The 22583-nt window shown below is 38.9% G+C and overlaps 1 protein-coding gene across 2 annotated transcripts in view; it reads left to right on the plus strand.

Moving 5' to 3' along the window:
• The window catches only part of DOK6 (docking protein 6), a 420268-nt gene that overhangs the window by 340504 nt on the left and 57181 nt on the right, over positions 1–22583 (plus strand). For both annotated transcript variants that reach the window (XM_074985856.1, XM_074985858.1), the window contains exon 7: positions 12494–12611. In XM_074985856.1, the coding sequence (XP_074841957.1) occupies positions 12494–12611 (118 nt within the window). The remainder of the gene's footprint in view (positions 1–12493; positions 12612–22583) is intronic.

A 22583-nucleotide genomic window follows, 5' to 3' on the forward strand; every position in this document is an offset into this window, starting at 1 on the left:
TGCTGTGCTTCCAGTTGGCCTTTTTGGCAAGAGAGCAGCTGGGCAGTCCAGCCGCTCTCTGTCCAGAGAGTGGAACGCTCTTTCAATCCATTTGAGGTCTTCCAACAGTAACTTCTGTTGACAGATTGCTCTAGTGTAGACATAGCCCATGTGGCTTATTCTTTCTGGTAACTTTGGGAGTTAGCTCACCCTTTGTTTGCACCTGTTTTTATTCAGAGCTTGATTTATATGAAGAAATAGTTGGCTGGGTAGATGAATGTGAAAATCTGTAGTGTGGTTTGCAATTTGGAGTCTCATTGACAGTGAAATTTTGGTTTTAGTTTTAAAGTTGTGATTTTTCCATTATACTTAGTGGTTTCATTAAGGTATGTTGCAATAGTAAAAACTAAAGTTGCACAAGGTTAGGAAATAGAATTTGTATGCCCACCATAAAATCTGTATTGTGTTTTGAAGATGTCATTTCTGTAATTTTCTCTACATTTTGCTCAGATTTTATCCATGTATAGTTTACATCCTGGGGTGCCTACTAGAAGTGCAGATTTCGTTGTTAACAGATATAATTTCATTTCTTTTGTTTTGTGAGACTGGAACAGAACCGTATAGAGGTAGCTCTGCAAGAGTGCTTTGTTGTCTTTAAAAAAAAATGGTAACGGGGATTTCAAAAGGCAATTCAAAGTTACAGGGCACATGGTCATACAAACAACACCAAACGAGTCTGGACAGGAAGCAGCATATGGAAAAGAACTGCTTTATTATTGAAAATTAAATGAACTAGAAAGAGAATTGTAGGTCATCATATACCAGTCCTGATTATAATGAATATAAGAACATTTACAGGAAGCAATGTCATGCTTCATCCAATAGGTAATTGTTGCCAGTTGATGGGATTAATTGGGCTGTTGCATATGTTTATATCGTTGTACGAATTAAGTAGTTTACAGAAATCATGTATCTAGCTATCATATAATAACATACTTTATAAATTGCAGTTATGTGCATCAGACTGACAAAGCATATGATTGCATTGGTTTTCACTAGCTTCCATTGTCCACAGACAGTTGAGTAGCAATATCAACTTTGAGCTGTCCACACACACAAAATGCATATTTCATTCTTTCTTTTTGATATATTGTTTATGCATATTTGCTTATGGGGTGTATGATAGAGTGGTTTTTACTAATCTTAGCATTGTAGTTATTACAGAATTTGGCATAGAATGAATAGATGTGTGTGTTGGGCAGGTCTTCAACCAACATAAATTAAAATAGTTCCTTCCTTTTGCCACATAGGCTACATCTACATTAGCATTCCTCTTTCAAAAGAGGCATGAAAATGAAGGAAATTGAAAATGCAAATGAGGCACAGATTTACATATCTAGCACCTCATTTGCATATTCTTTTGAAAGAAGAAAAGCAGCGTAGACTCTTTCTAAAATAATCCCCATCTTTGAAAGAACCCTTCTTCCTATTTCATTTTAGGAAGAAGGGTTCTTTCAAAGATGGGATTTACTTTCGAAAGAGCTGCATCTACTCTGCTTTTCTTCTTTCAAAAGAATATGCAAATGAAGTGCCAGATATGTCAATCTGTGCCTCATTTGCATTTCTATTTCCTCCATTTGCATGCCTCTTTCGAAAGACGAATGCTAGTGTAGACGTAGCCATAATGCTTTTTTTCCCAGTCAGCCTGCCCTGCCCTCTGAGGGCAGGGGACTGAACTTGATGACCTCTCGAGGTCCATTCCAGTTCTAGTGTTCTGTGATTCTATGATTGCTTCATTGGTTGGCAGTTAGCCTTAAGGGCTTGCAATCACACATTTTGTGACTATAAGGGCTGTCCTAAAATTGTATGCCCCTGCCCCTTAGATTTTAGCACACCACTTCAGAAATCCCATAAATAGATCATATTTTGGGGGTCCTGATCCATATTCATTTCAAAACATCCTGGCATCCATTCTGCACAACAGTGCAGGACTAGTTAGCTGGCTTAATTTACTATGAGATTGCAAGACTCTGCATTCAAAGTCCAAAAATAGCCTTTTCTGTTAGATTGAAAGGGTTACTGAACTACTATGTACAACAAATACTACAGAAGTACTAGGCTGCGTCTACAGTAGCAAGTTCTTTCAAAAGATATGTTGAAAAAAGGGGGCTCTTTCAAAAGATCCCACAGAGCAACTACACACAAAAAGAGTTATTTAAAAAGTAAATTGAAAGAATGCATCACTCCTTTCAAAATCACTCTTCCTTTCCCATTACAGGAAGAATGCCCCCTTCCGAAAGCTTCTTTCAAAAGAAAATGTGTGTAGATGCTCCACTGGCCCTTTTCTTTCAAAAGAGCAGTCCTCACGGGGCCTGATTTTTCGATCCCTGGCCCGTTCTTTCAAAAGAGCAGGGGCTGTATAGACAATCTCTTTTGAAAGAGCAGATCGCTCTTTTGATCACTTTTTTGTGTGGGGATGCACTCTTTCAAAAGAAGTTCTTTTTGAAGAGATCTTCTGGATGGGCTTCTTTTAAAAGATCTCTCTAGTGTAGACATAGCCCTGGAATATAGTAGAGGCCCCTCACTTCCTTCCTTTAAATAAACAAGCACAGCTGCCAACTACTAACTTAATTTATGGAAGAAGAAGTCAGTTCTGATCAGATTTTGAATGCTTGCTGTCTAAAGATAAAATCTCACAGAACTGCTTTTTGAGGCTTTAAAATAAGTGTGTTCCCCATTCCCTTAGAAAAAAATCTGTTTCATCTCAATGCCATTTAGATAATGTTGGAGATCAAATATACATTTTCCAAGTGAGAATGAAGCTTCAAGAGCATCAAAAGCAGCTTTATTGAACTTTATTGAAGTTTATTGAAGTTCAGAATGCCATCCATGAGCTGTATTTGTACTACTTCACAGATCCAAATATATGAGGTCTTGTGGGGCTCACATATCTACTGTTCTTAGAGACATAACACATTACTGCATATCACATAGAGATCTGGGAATGGGAATGGAATACAAGAACATAGCTATAAAATTGAATCAATAGGTTCCAGGAGAGCAAAATGATTTGTACAGAAAACTATAACATGATTAAAAAAAGAATAGGTAAGATTATGATAAATAGATCCATCAATGGCTTTTAGCCAGGATGGGCAGGGATGGTGCCCCTAGTCACTGTTTGTTGGGAGTGAGCAACAGGATAAGCTACTTGAGGTGACCTATTCTGTTCATTCCCTCTGGGATACTTGGCATTAGCCACTGTTGGAAGACAGGGTGCTGAGCTAGATGACCATTATTTTATTCTCTGAAGGATGCAGAGATGGTACATAACACAAAACTGAATGTCTAGCACAAGAAGAGAACAAACTGAACCAAACAAAACGCACACTTACCCTGATGAACTTTATAATCGGACTGGTAATCAGAAACAGCACTGGCAATTAAAAATAAACATATTTTTTAAAGAAAGAGTTAAAAAATAAGAAAATATTGCTGGACATTAGTGGTTGGACAGGAAAATGAGCAAGCGGTATGTGTGCATCCTCCTTATTATCAAAGATATGACCTGAAATAATATATTTAGCTTTGAGTTTCCTGACAGAAAACAGAAAAATGTTGGCAAAATAATATTTTAATTTTGAGGACACTGCATTTTCCTTGAAAAAAATTTTGAGAGAAAATTCACGACCAGTTATACTATCTGTAATTTTGACATGATTCCCATCACTGTTATATCTGAGTGCCTTCAGGGCAAAGAGGAAACATTTAATTCCATATTTCCAAAGCACCAGTTTGTTTTTAACATTGCAAATCAATTTACTTGGCATGCAGGGGCAATTTCAAAGCTGGTAAATGGGCTGTTGACATCAGTGCAATTGTAACTGCATATATCAGTTGTTAATTTACTTGGCCGTGTCTACATTAGCCCCAAACTTCGAAATGACCATGTAAATGGCCATTTCAGAGTTTACTAATGAAGTGCTGAAATACATATTAAGCGCCTCATTAGCATGCGGGCGGCCGCGGCACTTTGAAATTGACGTGGTTCGCTGCCGTGTGGCTCGTCCCAATGGGGCTCCTTTTCGAAAGAATCCCGCCTACTTCAAAGTCCCCTTATTCCTGTGAGGAGATGGGATTAAGGGGACTTCGAAGTAGGCGGGATCCTTTCAAAAAGGAGCCCAGTCGGGATAAGCCGCGCGGCGGCAAACCACGTCAATTTCAAAGTGCCGCGGCCGCCCGCATGCTAATGAGGCGCTTAATATGTATTTCCGTGCTTCATTAGTAAACTTTGAAATGGCCATTTACATGGCCATTTCGAAGTTTGGAGCTAGTGTAGACATAGCCCTTGAGACTTTAGTGTTTTGATGTAAACAAAAAGTATTCCTTAGTTCTAAAAACATTTCTTTTTAGTCTGATAAATTTCAGCTAGAGGCCCAATATTCCTTTTTTCAAGATTCTTACAAACTTTACTCATGCAGAAGTGTGTAAAAACTGAGTAAAAAGGGGCATTACCAAGGCCAAAGCCACATTGTATTCATTATTTATTAATAACTTTGCTCATGGTTTGCCCAGCTCTACATAAGATGTGCATGATTAGGTACTATTAATAAGGTGGGCTTAATTTGATTCTAGTCCACAGTGTGATTTTTAAATTTACGCTAACAGTGTTGTGCCTGTTTATTCTGTTCTTCAGCTTAACTGCATTAAAAGAGTTCCTTGCATTTTCCTCTTCTCTTGCTAAGCATGGTGGGTAAGGTCAGATTCAGAGACATCTCCAGTGTAGGTGTAAAATAAAATTAATAAGATTTTGAAAAAAAACTTAAATGCTAAGTCTTAAAATAAAAAGTGTCCTGTTATCAGAAAAAAGCTGTGTCACAAATAGCTGAAAAGAGTCATGCAAGGAGTTAATCTATATTCTTCTTCAAGTAGGTCCATATGTGTGATCCCATGCAGGTGTGCCCCTTGTGTCTGTAATGAAAATATCTCATAGCTGTGGCTGACATATGGGTGTTTCTCAGTGTTCTACAGCAATGCATAGACAAAGCCCCAGACCTGTTTACTCATTAGTGGCCTCTGCCAGAGACTGAGCCATAACAGGTGTGTTGTGAACAAGACACAAGAAGTCATTCTTCTGCTCTACTCTGCACTGGTTAGGCCCCAGGTGGAGTACTGTGTCCAGTTCTGGGGACCAAAGTTCAAGAAAGATGTGGAAAAATTAGAGAGGGTCCAGAAAAGAGCAACAAGAATGATGAAAGGTCTAGAGAATGTGACCTGTGAAGAAAGGCTGAAAGAATTGGGCATGTTTAGGTTGGGAAAGAGAAGATTGAGGGGGGACATGATAGCGGTTTTCAAGTATCTAAAAGGGTGTCATATGGAAGAGGGAGAAAACTTGTTCATCTTGGCCTCTGAGGATAGAACAAGAGGCAATGGACTTAAAATGCAACAAGGGAGGTTTAGGTTGGACATTAGGACAAAGTTCCTCATTATCAGGGTGGTCAAACACTGGAATAAATTGCCATGGGAGGTTGTGGAATCTCCATCACTGGAGATGTTTAAGAACAGGTTAGATTGATGTCTATCAGGAATGGTTTAGATAGTACATGGTCCTGCCATGAGGGCAGGGGACTGGACTCGATGGCCTCTTGAAGTCCCTTCCAGTCCTAGTATTCTATGATTCTATGATACTATGAACAGTTGTTCTTGTTGCATTTGCCCCAACTACGTCCCTTGAGCTCTTTTAGTCATTAGTGTATTACAGCTGTTCTTAGTAGTGGTTTGTTTTAGCCATAGTACTTTTTTTAAAAAATACATACATATGTCTGTAGCTTTTACATAGTTTCTTTCCTTCTGTGATCTTTTACTTCACTGAAAGGGCATGCCCAGTTCTCTTGTTTCAGATGTTGCCTATGGTGCCCATAGGTAATCCTGGTATGTGATGGTTATTCCCAGTGCCTACACTGCCTCAGAGAATCACATATTTCCCAGAAGTTCAACTTCTGTTTAGCATTAAAATCTAGAGTCAGGGACATTAAACTAGCTTGTGGAGATGGAGCAGTCACTGTGCCCAGCCTCTAACACAAGCCTGGGGACCTCCCTATATCTGTATGCCTTCCTCCAAGTATGTCACTTACCTGGGCTATGTCCATGCTCCACTTTCTGAGGGAATCTGTGGGGAAGAAATAAGATTCCTCACATAATTCTAAAGTTCATGCCCCAAGGTCACATTGGGAAGTTGGTGGTTCTTCAATATGCATATCCCCATGGGTGCTCTACTACCCACCATGTCACCCCCACAGCCCTCCCACGCGTCAGAATTCTCTGCTATGGAGCATCACAGCAGAGAAGAATTGAAAGCACAGTGCGTAAGACTAAGTATTTTTTGCCTTTGAACATCATTATCTCCTGGGAGATTTCTACTAGTGAAACCCTTAGACCTTGCACGTAATGCTGCTTCATAGCAAAACTGCTTGTTGTTTCCACTCAGCTCCACCCCAAGATCCTGCATAACTACAGTTCAGCAAAGGTTCGTCAGTAGGGCATCTGCAGGTCCCTAAATCAGTAACAATGGGACAGTGCTACAGAGATGACATTGTTCCCTCCCATCCGACATCTGTATCCATTAATTAGGATTCCCCGATTCTCACAGAGGCAGAGAGGGCAGTCTCAGTCTCAGTCTTTCGAGCGCATTAGCTAAATATCTATCTAGATATCTATCTTAGGTCAACAATTTTTACTCTCCACCTCAACAGAAGCCAGTATCTGTTTATACCGTCCGTGCACCGATTAGTGCGCTCCAACTCACATTAGTAAATTCTCTGAGAAGGAAATGTGTTTTTCTGTATCAGTTACTTCCACGTATCGGTAGCCTCGATATCGTTTCACAGCAGGCTATGTTTTGCATTTTCTTTGTTCTGTCTGTAGCTATGGGAGCTGGTTTTCTAGAAGGCTGACTTCATTCCTGGAAAGCTTCTGTACTGTCACATACTGAAATACCTTGGGCCATGCTCACACTACAGCCATGTATTCAGTATATGTGTTTTTGTAAATGTGCTGTGACTGCTCAAAGCATATTTTACAGTGGTTCAAGTATCCATGAAATGTAAGGGCACATTCTTCTGCCAGTACAATTAGTGTTAATTCCCACTGATTTCAACTGAAGCAAATGAAACAGAAGCTGAGTGCGAGAAAAAATGTTGATGAATGAGTGAAATTATCTGTCTATCAGCATAAGAATGCACCTTGTATTCTGTATAATCAAACTGTTACATTATTCCTTTAGGTTTCATTTACTGATATGATCTATTCTGGATATTTCTCACTGGAAAATCACAAAGTTAAATACCCTGCCAGAGAGAGAGTGAGATGGCCTACTCTTTATTTATAGAATAACCAAGGAGCCAAAAATTAATAGTCAATCTCCAGTCATTGGTTCCCTTTCCAGTTGGTTATTCATTAGTGCTTTATAATTTATAGACAATATTGTCCACTGCCAGAGAATAACAGTCATTCATCCTGGCATTACAAAGCAGGATATTTTCCTTTAATTGATTGAGATGTTACCTGAGTGGATATAACCAGGAATGTTAAAAATCAGTGATACTGGAGATATTTCATGGAAATGGGTAACCTACTTTGTGCATAGTCCCTCTCCCAAATAATCATGGGAAGCCTGACTTCAGTATATGCACAATTAGACCTATTTATATTTTGTTTATTTTTATTTCTCCTTTACAAAGTAAGTGTAGTACCTGTCTGTTTGGTGTCATCGTGTGCCTCCTCACTTCTGTTGCTTTCATCTCACTACTAGCATGAGCTGTTGAAACAGAGATGTTTGGGCCTATAAATCTAAGCTTGTGACTGAGGGTTGTCAATACTCTCATAGCAGACAACAAAATACCCTTGCCTCACCCCATTCCCTGTGGCACCAACCCCGCTCTCACCCCTTCTCCAGGGCCCCACCCCCACTCACTCCAACCCTCCTCATTCCTTCCCTCACTCTCCCCCACTCTTCCTCAGTGGCTCATTTTCACTAGGCTGGGGGTTGTGGTATGGGGGGCTGCAGGCTCTGGGATGGGCTATGGATGAGGGATTTAGGTTGCTAGTAGGCTCTCCAGTTGCGGTTGGATGTGTTCCTGGAGGTTTCATCGTATCATGTAATCTTTTTTTTTTTTTTTTTTTTTTTTTTAAATTCCTGGGGACTCTAGGACAATCCTCAAGGGTTAACAGCCATTTTTTCTGGATTTGTAAGTTACTCCTCAGTTGACTGCATTACATTAGGGGAGAAGATTGATGAATGATATGCAACTCCAGCTATGTGAAGTGCATAGCTGGGGTCAACATATTGCTACATCAATGTTTTGCACTGCCCCACAGCTGGAGGTTTGCAGGAGAAACTCTCCCGTCAACCACCTTTACTCCTTGTGACTGCGAGAAGTACTGGTGTTGATGGAGGCACCCTCAACATTTGGTTTAGCACGGCCCTACTAGACTCACTAAATCGAACCCCAGAAGATCAACCTCTGGAGCGTTGACTCTCCAGTAAGAGTAGACAACCCCTAAAAGGCCACTGAAGGAGCAGAGATAGCAACTTTCAAAGAGCTAGCTGCTGTTTTGCCCTTAGTTGCAGGAGCATATTTGCAGACACTGAGCCATGCAGCCTTTTCCACTTCCAATGCTTTTTTCCTGTGACCTGAGGACCAGCTCCTGCACTAAACAAGTCTGGGGTCAGTTTGCATGCCTCATGGGTTGAGAAGACTGCAATAACAGGCATAAAACAGTGATAATTTAGTCTATCAATTATCTAAATACCTTCCTATTCATCAAGCCTTGATTGATGCTGACCACCTGCAGATCAGTCATGCATACCTGTGCCTAATGACTATGGGAGCTGTGCTGCACTTCTTCAGATTTTCTCTTTAATAAGAAAAAAAAGTTACAAACCGATCCACTAAAATTGGTGTTTTTCCTTATCAGGAGAAGATATCATCTGTCCACTGGGAAGCCACTGTCTGGTTTTCTTCACAGAATTGTACCATTTAAAAAAAAATCTCAAAACCTCCGTTATATTATTGTATAAATTCATATTCATAAATGTTATGGTTTATTTTATTACTCATCTGCTTCTGCAAAGATATCAGGTGACCACCAGCCTTGGTTTAGAATGATTTGTTCTTGTTTCAGGGAAGTCCAGTTTTATTGTCCTACTGACCCCAATAGTGGTACTGCACTAATTTTATGTCATCTTAAAATTTCTTTGTTATGTGAATTGCAAGCATACATTTATCACATGTAGTAATGGGATTATGCTAGGAGTGATCTCTCATTTATTTTGAGTCATTTGTTGTTATAGTGTGCAGGCTGGTGAAGTTAATCTGTGCTTTGCTGCCACCACCAGGTTACAGACATGGTACAATTAAAGAATTCTGCCCTCCCTCTTCTTCATAAGCCAGTCTTTTCAGGTGACAAATCTGAGAAACTGTTACAGTTTACAGTGTTATTAAAAGAGGTTTTTGAATTGATAATTTGATAAACTGAACAGTAATAAGTCATCAGGACCAGATGGTATTCACTAAATTTTCTAAAGAGCTTCAAATGTGGAATTGCAGATCTACTAACTGTGGCTTGTAACCTATCATTCAATCCAGCTTCTGTTCCAGATGACTAGAGGGTTGCTAATGTGACACCAATTTTTAGAAAGGGCTCCAAAAGTGATATCTGCAATTTTAGGCTGGTAAGCATAACTTCAGTATCTGGCAAACTGGTGAAACTATAGTAAAGAACAAAATTGTCAGAGACACAGGTGAACATAATTTGTAGGGGAGGAGTCAACATAGTTTCTGTAAAGGGAAATCATGGCTCATCAATCTACTAGAATTCTTTAAGGGGCTCAACAGGCATGTGGACAAGAGGTATCCAATAGATACAATGTACTTATATTTTCAAAAAGCCTTTGATAAGGTCCTTCACCAAATGCTCTTAAGCAAAGTAAGCTGTTACGGGATAAGAGGGAAGGTTCCCTCATCAGGACTGTAACAGGCTTCAAAAACGAATTAGGTAAATGCCTGGAGCTCCAACAATGGCTATTAGCCAGGATATGCAGAGACGGTGTCCCTAGCTTCTGTTTTCCAGAAGCTGGGAATGGGCAGTGTGGATGGATCACTTGATTACCTGCTCAGTTCATTCCCTCTGGAGCACCTGCCTTTGTGGCAGACAGAGTACTGGGAGAGAGTGACTCTTGGTCTCATTCATTCTTATGGTCATCTTCTTCAAGTCCGTCACAGAAAAGCAGCATCCTTAGAGCTAGAAAGAAGGAAGTCTAAATAGGCTTTAAAAAGTTGCTATGTTTTTTTTTTTTGCTGATGGGCCTGTTAAAAATCTCCTCTCGGTCTGAATTAAAATATCTATGGCCTTCACACACCTCTATTAGTAAAATTAATTTGAGAGATTCTATTATGTCTTTGTGTCCTGTTCCCTAGGTATTCATCCATTTTGGAATCACTCTCTTTTTTTTCTTGTTTGAGTCAAGAGAGAATTCTTCCTGTAAATTTCCAGTTACAAAAAAGTGGAAATGTTCACGAAGATTGTCACTAGCTATTTTAAATACACATTTGCAAAATCTTTTCAGTTCAATAAAGGGTGGACTTTTGATTTGTTTTGTTTTTGTTTTTATCCAACGTGATATGGTCTCTGGTGACACATGATTTACCAGAGATGGTCTACTGAGACTGTAAGGTCAGTCCATGGCCTATTTCTTCTGACCAGTCTCCAAAATACACAAATATTGTTCTTGTTAGCCAACTTTGCAGCTACCCCAAAAACTGAAAGGATGAGGACACTCATGCTTACAAGCCCTTGAGTAAAGAGAAGACATTATTCTCTAGTGCCCTTCAAGGCTGTAACCTTGAGAGAATCGCATGCTATGTATATCAAAGCTCAGAGCTGTAGTGTGTTCAACAGGTTGTATTCTTAGAACCAAAAGCTCACCATGAAAGCTCATCACCTAATAAATTATTTTGTTAGTCTTTAAAGAGCTACATGACTGCATTTTTGTTTTGTGAAGACAAAGACAAACACGGCTACCTCTCTGTGAAGTTTCTCTAAAGTAACCATTTATCTATCAGATAATAACTTCTCTTGTGCTTTTTTTAACATTGCAATAATATTGTGCAGTGAATGTAAGAAAGTATAATTGATTGCCTCTTGTATTAGGCCAGAAAGTTCTGCTTAATATTAAAAAAAAAACAGGAGGAACTGGGATTGAAAGCATTCCGATTAATAAGATTAGCTTTATGGACTTGTTAATGCTATTAATAGGCATTACTGTCACCAGTTAAAGATCCATGTTTACATTTTAAGCACAGTCTACACTAGCTCCCTATTTCAAAGGGAGCATGGTAAGTAGGGTGTCGGGAGATTAGCGTAAAGGGACTTCGAAGCTGCCCATGCACTTTGAAGTACCGGCGGGTTAGCTGTGGCTACGTGCGAGCCAGCACTTCTAAGTGTAACACTTCAAAGTTGCCGCGGGGGAGAATTAGCTTAATGAAGTGCTGCATATGCAGTGCAGCACTTCATTATTAATCTCCCAACAACTTACTTACCACGATCCCTTTGGAATAGGGAACTAGTGTAGACACACCCCTAGAAAAATAGCAAGCTCATTCCATACTTTTAGTTATATTAGTGTCACATCTTTCTGCCTAGTACTTAATATCGGTAGATGTTTTGCCTATTAAATTACAGATCATGAGGGAAAAAAGGTGCCCTATGGTTGCTCTCAGAACTGTGCTTTTGTGTGCCATAGCAGAGATTGCCTCCTTTGTTTTAGCAACACTTTTTTGACCTTAAGCTTTCAGTGAATTTGTATGACATCTGTCTGACTCTGACTCAATTTGTCTGTTACCTACCTCTGTGTGAATTCAGAAAGCGACGTTTAGTTAACTTTACAAGTGCATCTCCAGGAGAACAGGAAGGATTCAAAGCTGATTCCATTGATCAGAATGGGATAGCACACATCAATAAAGAATTTGACAGACTGCTTCAGAATTTTATTTCTGTATGTGTGGGTAACAAATTTCCTATTGCATAGTAAGCTGGATTTCTAAGGGTTTGTTGTAGTCAGGATCAGGGCCTTTTGTATTAATTGTCAGGAAAAAAAAAACAAAACGGACTCAAAGAATTTAAGGCCAACCGCATCCAACAGATCATCTAGTCTGACATCCTATCCATCACAGGCCACCAGCACCACTCGGCCACTAAATGCAACACAAAATGCAACAACTGAAATTAGACCAAAATGTTACAAGCAAGACCACATAAACAACATTTTCCTTGAATACCAGCAATTTCTAGTGTTATTGCTCTTCATAGAAAGTAATTCATAACATGCAAACTGATGATGATTTAGTAAAATTTGCATTCTAATGCTGGATCTTTTCTAGTTTTAAAATACTGAAATATATGAGCCAAATGGGCTAATGGATGATTTGCCATTTACATTTGCTTTGTCTTTTAGCTCCAGACCAGCCTGAGTGAACCAATGACATTATCCAAGTCAATCTCATTGCCCCGCAGCGCATACTGGCATCACATCACCCGACAGAACAGCGTTGGAGAAATCTACAGTTTACAAGGCAAGTAGTTTTAAATATAAAATGACATTAGCTTCCTTCACATTGATCAGAATTCATGCAAATTCATGCATTGGCTGTTTTCCCTTCATTTGAATTTATCAGCCATCACCAGCTCTCAACAAACTCACAAGATTTGCAATACATTTTTTTCAGTTATTTCACAAATTAATGGGAAGAATTATTTCCAGAATTACCATACACAAAACAGTCAGTTTGGCTCTCAGATTTGAATAAAACACTGTGCAATGTGACTTATCAGTACCTAAAGAGTGTCTGGCATGTGGATCTGTTTGATGATGTGTTCTGCAGACAGGTTTTCTTGCATCTCCTTTTCCTAATAGGATAGAGTATGTGGAGGACTGAATGATATTCACCACAGAGTTCTGAAAGAACTCAAGTATGAGATTTCACAATCTCTTACTATGGTATGTAACTGGTCATTTAAATCAACCTTTGTTTCAATGACTGTAGGGGGAGCTAAAGTAATGACAAACTTTAAAGGAAGCTTCAGAGGTGATCTTGGCAATCACAGGATGGTAAACTTAACTTCAGTACGAGGCAAAATTGTAGACACTATAGTGAAGAAGAGTATTTTCATATGCATAGAAGCACGCAGTATGCTGGAGAAGAACCAGTATGACTTCTGTAAAGAGAACTCATACCTCAGCAATTTCTCAGTATTCTTTGAAGATGTCATCAAGCATGTGGAGAATGGTGATCCAGATGATCTAGTATTCTTGGACATTCAGAAAGCCTTTGACAATGCCCCCACTAAAGCAAAGCAGTAAGCAGTCAGGGGATAAGAGGAAAGATCTGCTCAAGGATTAGTAACTAGTTAAAAAATAGGAAACAGAAGATAGGTTTGATCAGTTTGCAGCATGGCTAGAGGAAAACAGCAATGTCCTCTTAGAGGTGTATAATGGAACCTAGGCTATTCAAAATATTCATAAATGATCTGGAAAAAAGGGGCAAACAGTGAGGTGGCAAAATTTGCAGATAATACACAATTGCTTTACATATATATCTCAGATAAGTACAAAGCTGTCTGAAAAGAATTACAAAGGAACTTCACAAAACTGGGTGATTTTGAATAAAGGGGCAGATTAAGTTAAATCTTGATAAACACAAAGTGATGAACACTGGAAAACAACACCAACTATACATATAAAATGACAGGGTCTAAATTAGCTGTTACCACTCAAGAAAGAGATCTTGGAGTCATTGTGATAGTCCTCTGAAAACATCTTCTCAGTGTGCTCTAGCTGTCAGAAATAACAACAGAATGTTAGGCACCAGTGGTAGATAGTAAGACAGAAAATACCTCTACGTAAACCCATGGTACACTGACTCCTTGAATACAGTGATCACCACATCACAGAAAAGATGCATTAGAACTGCAAAAAAGTACAGAGAAGGCCATTAAAAATGCTTAGGCATACAGATCAACTTTCATATTAGGAGAGATTTAAAAGACTGAGTGGTAAGTTTAGAAAAGAGATGACTGAAAAGCATTTTGATAGAGGTCTGTAAAATCATGGTGTGGCAAAAGTGAATAATTAAGTGCTATTTACTCCTTCACATAATACAGGGACCAGAGGTCAACCTGTTAAATTAATAGGTAGAAGGTTTAAAATGAGCATAAGGAAGTCCTTTTTTCACACCATGCATCATCAGCCCAATCAAATTGTTGCCAGGGAATGCTGTGAAGGCCAGAAGCAGAACTGTTTTTATTTTTTTTTTTTTTAAAAAAGGGGGGTGATGATAAATGGAGGACAGGTGCATCAGTGGCTATTAGCCAAGGTGGTCAGGGACATAACCCCATACTCAGGGTGTCTCTAAATCTCTGACTGTCAGAATCTGGTAGTGTGTGATAGAGGGTGGATAACCCAACAATTGTCCTGTTTTGTTCGTTCCGTCTGAAGCCTCTGGCATGGGCTACTGTCAGAAGAAAGACTGTTGAGCTAGATGGATCATTGATCTGACCCAGTATGTCCATTCTTGTGTTCCCCTCTATTCTGTAAACTAGTCTGATGGTATTTGAGTAAATCTACACAGTGTATGAGTTTCAAGATTAAAATAAAAACTCATAGAATATTCGATTTTTGGTGACTGTGCTTATATGTAGAGATAAATGGTGTCCACCCTCGGCTTGACAAAATAAGGGGCCTGATTCTGAGATGGGGGTGAGAATGCCAGTGTTTTTAGTGAGTAAGACTTATACTGGGGCTAGTTGGACCAGCGTTCTATTGCAGATGTGCCAATGACACGTTGAGCGAGACCTAAAGCAATCCAATTCATCTGTATGTGCTTCAGATTCTTCTCATGCCTTTTGTCTTGTATATTTAGATAGATTCTTTGGAGGGAATCTGTCATCTCTTACGTTTTTGAATGGCATCTAGAATAATTGGGCTTTGATTTTGTTTGGAACTGCCAAGTATAACAATAATAAAAATTATTAATAATGATGGTTAATGCTGATAATTAGCAACTTCTCTTTAAGCTAATTGGAGATTCAGGTAATTTCACCTTTATGGCACTGTTCTTTATGAATTTTAAAACTTAATACATAAATAAGAATAATGTCTCCATTCAAACTAAAAAATTAAAACCAAAATCTACATGCTATCTGTTTGTGTAATTTGACCAGGAATTAAGTTTTGCCTGACTTATCTGTTAGTGCTCATCCATGTATCTCATTATTAATTTACAGCCAGAGCTAGAAGTTAGAAATTATAGGGTGAGTGAAGTATTGTGCCTGAGGAAAAAAACTTACACCTTTTCCTGAAAACGGGTGCAGTATAGTGCATGGATGAATGACCTGGGCTGTTTTGTTTTGTTTTTGAAATCATCATATAAATTAAACATAGCAGGTGGGAAACACCTGCAAGGATTGCAGAAGAGAAAACATCTATACACTGAAGCATGTTTTTGTGAATTCAACCCATAATGTAAGCATCTCTAACATGGTAAAACATTCTTTTTTCCCCTACCTTGTCCAAGAAGGACAAATAAAGAAAAATAAGTTTCTAATCAGATAGTTGATGCAGCTTGTGAGTTATACATTTGAGACTCAGTCCTGGTTTAGAAAATATTGCAGTACTTCATGGCTAAAACTTTATAGGCAACAAATATGTTACAGATGTACTGCAAGCACAATCAAATATAGTTTCCCACATACATGTAGCAAAGGGGGGTGGTATTTTGTATTCACAGCATTCTTCACATGACAGGGTATCTCTGTGCAAATCCTGGGAAAAGGAAACAAAATTAACTGTGACAGTTAACAGAATGGTGTTTTAACAGTCAGTATCCTTTTGAGTTATGAGACAAGGAGATCCAATATCGCCAAGTATCTTCATCACACATCTGGAAAGAGCGATGGAGAAGATCAAGGAAGAGGTAGAAGGGGTATCTGTGCATGGGAAAAGAAATAACAACTTGAGGTTCGTGGATGATATAGTTATCATTGAGGAAGATGAAGAGAAGCTAGTAGAAATGGTGCAGGTGTTAAACAAAGAAGGGAAGTGGTACGGACAGATTATGAACATCGATAAAACAAAAACAATGGTATTTGGAGCTAAGGAAATAGAAAGGAAGATCAGTGTTGATGGTATTGAACTAGAAAATGTAGAGAAGTTCACGTATCTGGGGAGCAACATAACGTATAATCTAGACTGTAAGAAGGAAATAGCAATTACAGTAGCGAAAGCAAGAGAGAGTTTGAAGGCAATGGATAAAATCCGGAAAAGCAAAGCAATTAGCTTAAGAATGAAGCTGAGCGTCTTGAAAACATGTTGTACAGATGCTCAGTTTTGACTCTCTCTTGTTTCCATTCCCTTTGCACCAGCTCAAATGGAAACTTTCTTTTCTTCATAATTTTGTATCAAAGCACTGTTGGAACTAGACCAGTCTATAAAACATAAATGCAAAGGTCCTTAAACTGTCTAGTTTGTAAGAACTTTTTAAGAATTTTAGCCTTAGTTGTTAGCCTACACTGAGAAGGAGCAACTCTGTATTATGATGCATAAACAAAAGACCCCAATCAATATCTGCTGCCTAGCAAATTATAGTGACTCTTTCCAAGTTAGTGTGGTGATAATCCAGATCACATCTTCCATTAAAACCTATTAATAAAAATACCATGTTTACAAACATTTTAACATAGAACAAATAAAGCAAACAGCAAAACAAACAAACAAAACCAAAACCACTCTTAATTCTTTCTGCCTCTATTCTGATTTGGAATATGTACAGTAGAGAGACGTGGATTCACTTATATGTTTTCAAAAATACTTAGTGCTCTTAATTCCTTTGAAAATGCAAGACCCCTCCCCCTCCAAAAAGAAAGAATTGGTAACACAGCAGAAAGGCATGGAAGTGAATATACCCAGCTTGCAGCCTTTGTTGTTGGGTTGGAGGAAATGCTGATCTACTAGTTGACTGTTCCTACTACCTAGTATTCAGGTGGAAACTAGAAGGTCTAGCCCATGCAGCTGCAACCTGCAGCTCTGGAGCCTCATGCAGCTTTTTAAGGACTTCTTTGTGGCTCTCAACACTATAGTTGCAAAGTGTTTAAAAAAAAAACCAAACCCTTTCTAGTTATTTTCAATAAATGGTGAGCGTCTAAAAGCCCGACAATGAATAACTCTCATCTAAATAGCAAATAATATGTGATCTCGAAACATTGTATAACTCCTTTGACATGTGCAGTGTGTTGTGGAATATGATACTGTGTCTGTGTAGTATGAGGAAATCCAATATGTAAGAAGTTTGTGTGAACATCCTGCAGTAAACATGTATTGCATTACAAATCATTGTTTGTGCACTGTTCTTAAAATAGGGGTTACAAAAAGTGTGGTTTGATGTTATTTATTAAGGACTGTCTCATATTCGCATGCATTGTAGCTCTTGAATTCTCGAGATTTTTACTGAATTTGAGAAAAAAAGAAATAAAGGCTCTTGCTCTTTTGGTTGCCGACCCCTGGTCTAGCCAGTCTCTGCAGTTGTGAATTCAAGGAACCGGCTGATGGGCAGGTGCTATCCCTGAACTACTCTTCAGCTTGCTTCCGCCAGGCAACCAACATCAAATCAATCTTATCTGGTTTGGAATCTCAGACATTTAGCTTTTATCCATGTACCAAGCTTGCTTGTACATGTAGATAGTTTGAGCAGGCACAGATGAGTTGGAGACAGAAAGACATTTGCCAATAATATACTGATGACCCTTTGCCCCATACTGTCTCACCAAATCCCAATGGCCACTTTGAAAAAGAGGGATAACAAGGTGGAACTGTTGCTTGAGAAAATGATACTTCAGCACTTAACTAGCTATTTGATGACTAGATGTTGTGATGTTTGGTACTTTTAAAAATGTGAATATAATAAACTCTTTCTGCAGAGTACTCTGTCTTGTTCATTACATTCAGCTTCTTTAATGTTTGTTTACAAGGCATATTACTCAAGAGAAGCTATTTAAAAGTGCATGCCTGCAGATAGGATTCAGCACTCTAAATGGGATTTTTTTAAATTGTGTTTATTACCATCACTTCTGTCAAATCCCCTCTCACGATTGATAAACAATGAACCTTCAAGTGGTATCAGGAACGTTAGCATTTGTGTGTGCATGGATGACCCTAGACCAGGGGTGAGCAAACTTTTTACATTTGGCCTTACTTTTCTTCCCTGCAATTAGCAGCCCCTCACCCCCCCACCCACCTTACCCGTCTAGTGTAATCCAAACCAATGGGAATTTTGATTATGTTCTTATGGGGGGGCGGGAAAAACCCTTTCAGGATGTGTCAGGAAATAGGTATGTAGAAGGTGAAAGCTTTATTAATCAGAATATAAATGTGAATATACATACATATTTTTAATGAGATGGAAGAGCCTGAGCCCCGCAACTGATTGTGCTGTGCACCCCCTTACAAAATTTCATGCCCACTCTCCCAAGGGAACTCCCCCCCCACTTTGCACATCACTGCCCTGGGCACTCCTATATGCACATCCTACACACTGCAGCAATAATATTTTTCCAAACTGTGTCCTGTGAGATATGATAAGAAAGCTAACAACATGCTGGATTTTTTATTATCCTTGTAAAATGCACATGTGAATTTATGTGTGAAGTTATAAATTCCCTTTGTATGACGTTATCAAAATGTGTTTACAACCAGCATAGCCTATCCAAACTAAAGGGGAAAAACAGATCTTTCCTAGGCTAAGGTGGGTTTACATATTAGCAATATACAGAGCCACTGAGGTAAACCGGATAGTGAGATTGTGCATTTAAAAGTTCATGATCATGAACTCAAGAGATGGAATTTAGGGAGACACAGGAGGTTCATCTCCTTTGAGGTGCCAGAGGCCTTCATATATAGAGTCCAGCTTTATCTTTAACTGTAGAAGGCAAAGAAACCAAACGATTTGGTTTGGTCTGTGATGGGTCCTGGCCAGGCTGAACAGTAAAAGATAGTAAGGACAGTGGGTGAGAGAAATAGTCTTAAACAGTGTCTTGCTTGATTTAGACTTCTAGTTGTGCATTTTCACTTTCATGTGCTTCTAATTATCTCTCCCTTTGTGTCTTTTACTTGGTATCATTTATAATTTGCTCTTTGGCTAATAACCTTGTTTTGCTTTCATTGTAAATCATCAGGGTTGTGTAAGTCCAGTAAGTTGTGTACTTCTCGGAAGCTAACAGGTTGGGGTGTTCTGTTGTCTCTGACAAGACAGTGAATCTCATACTTCTTCTGTGAGAGTCCAAAGAGAAGGACTTGTCCTTACATAAGGATGATTTGGGGGTGAATTGGAGGCATGTGGGCTCCTGGCAGACCATTGGGGTCAGAGCTCTGAGCTAAAAGCTTTACAGCCACAAGACTCCCAGGGTAACAAGGCAGATGGTAACTGGAGGTGCAAAAGAGGCTGAACCTCTGACTGTCACAGTTCGTTAACACTGTTAGCCAGGATTTCTTAGCAAACATTTGACTGTTAACAATAGCGAAAGATGTGACCATTGAACCCAACAGGTTTAAAGGCTGTTAGCATGTATTGCAATCCTTCTCGATGTAGTCAAGTTGATTTTCTGTCAAATGACTATCCTGAAATTTTCTTATTCCAGGAGACTGTGAGATCAATAATAATTTGATAAAGAACAAATCTCATATTTTAGCCTTTGTTTTCTACAGAGCAGGAAGCAAAATATTTTAAGCCAGCTAAGTTAATAGCAAAAAAAATTCTGGGAATTAATTTGTATTTTTCTCACTTCATTTGGTCTGCTATCTGCTGGCCACACAAATGTTTTCTCCCACCTTCAGGTGTTACACTAATATCTAATGTTATGCTTGGGGGATGGGGATCCTCCATCTGTTGTTTACTAATATCTCACAATTGGATATCTCAACCACAGGGTACACTTGAGCTCGTAGTTAGATTGTAACTAACCTGAACAGGAACTCCTATCTAATTCTGAGGGGGCTTGAGATTTATGAACAGAAGCCATATTTTCAATAGCAGATACTTCTCTGGCTCTAAGTATTTTACATTTTCACTAAATAAGTTTTCAAGGGACACAGAGTATTTGATACGGTTGCCTCAAAAGTAAAATGCAAGTAAATTCGTAAATACCAGGATTAAAAAAAAAGTAAAATGCTGCATATATGTATAACAGCAAGACTCTTCCCCAAAATGTGTTCTGAACAACAGATTCTGAACTTTTTTTTAATAGCAGAAAATAATTGACAGCACAGATGTCTTCTCTTATTTAAAAATTGTCATACTGCCAGTTTAAACCGATAGTTTAAGTTAACAGTTTGACTGAAATTTGCTTTGACCTGAAAGTTAGCATTATGATTCTTGCTCTGAAGTCAATTTTCTCCTGTTTTTAAATGAAATGGATGTTGCAAATTTGGTATGCAATTGAGATGGAATTTTTTAATTAGGGCCAAAATAAAATTTAAGTACAGAACCTTTTATTAGTTTTTCATTCTTTCTCTCCACTCTGTTTTGCTATCGTTGAAAACCCCTAGAAATGGAACACAGTAAATCTAATTACTGTCCGGTCTTAATCCAAGACACCCCAAATCAAGGCTCACATACCAATACCTGACCCCCTGTTATGATTATGCATAAGATTCTGGTCGTTATTCAGGACTTGTTAGTGCAGCCATCACTCAAGTTAATGAACATGTACTCACAATAGTTCCGTTGACTTCAATGAGACTGATTGCAAGAGTGAATGTTCACCAAGGCCGTCTCTGCACATACCCGTCCCTTTCAGAAGGGGCATGTTAATGAGGCACTTCTGAACAGGTTAATGAGGCACTGACATGGATATTCAGTGCCTCTTGAGCATAATAGTGACCAGTTGTGCTTGGAAAGTGCTGCTTTCGAAACACAGACTGGCTGTATAGAGGCGGGCACTTCAAAATAAACCCCAGACTTTGAAACTGCCTTATTTCCAGTTTGTTAGGGGAATAAGGGAATTTCAAAGTCTAGAGTTCTTTTCGAAGCACCTGTGTCTATACAGCCAGTCTGCGTTTTGAAAGCAGCACTTTGTAGCACGACTCATGGCCCTTATGCTAATGAGGTGCTGAATATGCATGTTAGAGCCTCATTAACCTGTTCTGAAGGGCCTCATTAATATGCCCCTTCCCAAAGGGAGGGGCATGCGTAGACATGGCCCGCATGAGCATTGCCCAGGAAAGCCCTGCATGTTTTCATCTTGAGAAAAAAAGCAACTTCTTCTTTACAGTCATGTTAAATTAAAGGCGAGGGGGCACCCATCAAAATTTTGATTTTAGCTTTATTATAAAGGCCCCCAAAGAGTATTTCTGTTTCCGGCTTGTTTTAAAACCAAAATGAAAGTAACTTAAACTTGCTTGCTAAGGACTAGATTTTCCCACCCTTGAACTTGTGGGGCTCCTTACAGAGTAAGATGCTACTTAGTATGAATAAATATGGTGGAATCTAAGCCTAGTAATGGCTTAGCTGATGAGAGCATGTCAAAATAAAACCAAAACAACCCTGGACCCATTTGAATTCAGTGGGAATTGTGCCATTGAAATCAACGGTTAAGGTAAAGGGGATCAGAGCAATCAGGGCTCCACTTCTTCTAATCAAAGCAACAGGGAACTCCCCCTCCTCTCCTTGGCCTGGGTAAGCATCTCTCTCCTGTGGCTCCCAAGTTCCTGAGTTAAGTGAGTTGAGTGCGCCCTTTCTCTTCCATTAAACTGCAAAGCACTTATCTGTGCTGACAAAGCTGATATTGATGCCAGTTAAACCCATGGAGGATGGAAGTTTTAATGCTAAGAAAGTGACAATGTCACACACACGAGTTCTCCCCACTACACAAAATGCCAGGCTTAACAAAGTAGAAGGAACATAGTTGGCAGCTCATTACAAATATTCAGAGAATATTCAAATACTTAGAGCTGTTTGGATTATCCATCATAGCTCTCTTTTGGACTAATCCTGTGGGAATTTTATTTATGCTTTTGTAGCTTTCTGCAAATTAAAGTACGTAAAACGAGTCGCAGGACATTCATCATTTTGGCATATCTATTGTTTGTTCATAGTCACTGCAACTAAGTGCAGAATTCCTTTTTCCATTTACTTTTGGTGCTTGAACAATGCAGTTGATATCAAATGTTACATTATAGGAATTGGAACATTCAGTTGTGTTTCACTAAGTGTCTGCCAGCAGCTAGATAAATACCTTGCCATTTTATTTCTGAATCTGTAATCAGGACTTGCGGATCAGTAAACTAAAGCTTCATAAAGTTGGAAGTCTAAATAAAGGACACCAGAAATAGGGCACCAATTATGTACAGTAGGAGCCAGAAATCCACATTATTCAAATAGTTATTAGAGTGTGTCGGTTCTTGTATGAAGTATGTTTGCTCCTATTCTTGAAAGATTTTAAAGTCTAGATAAACAAATCTGTTGTTAATGTTGAGTATTTTTTCACTTTTTTCTATA

This window comes from Carettochelys insculpta, chromosome 2 (assembly GCF_033958435.1).
Source record: "Carettochelys insculpta isolate YL-2023 chromosome 2, ASM3395843v1, whole genome shotgun sequence".
Classification (NCBI taxonomy): domain Eukaryota; kingdom Metazoa; phylum Chordata; order Testudines; family Carettochelyidae; genus Carettochelys; species Carettochelys insculpta.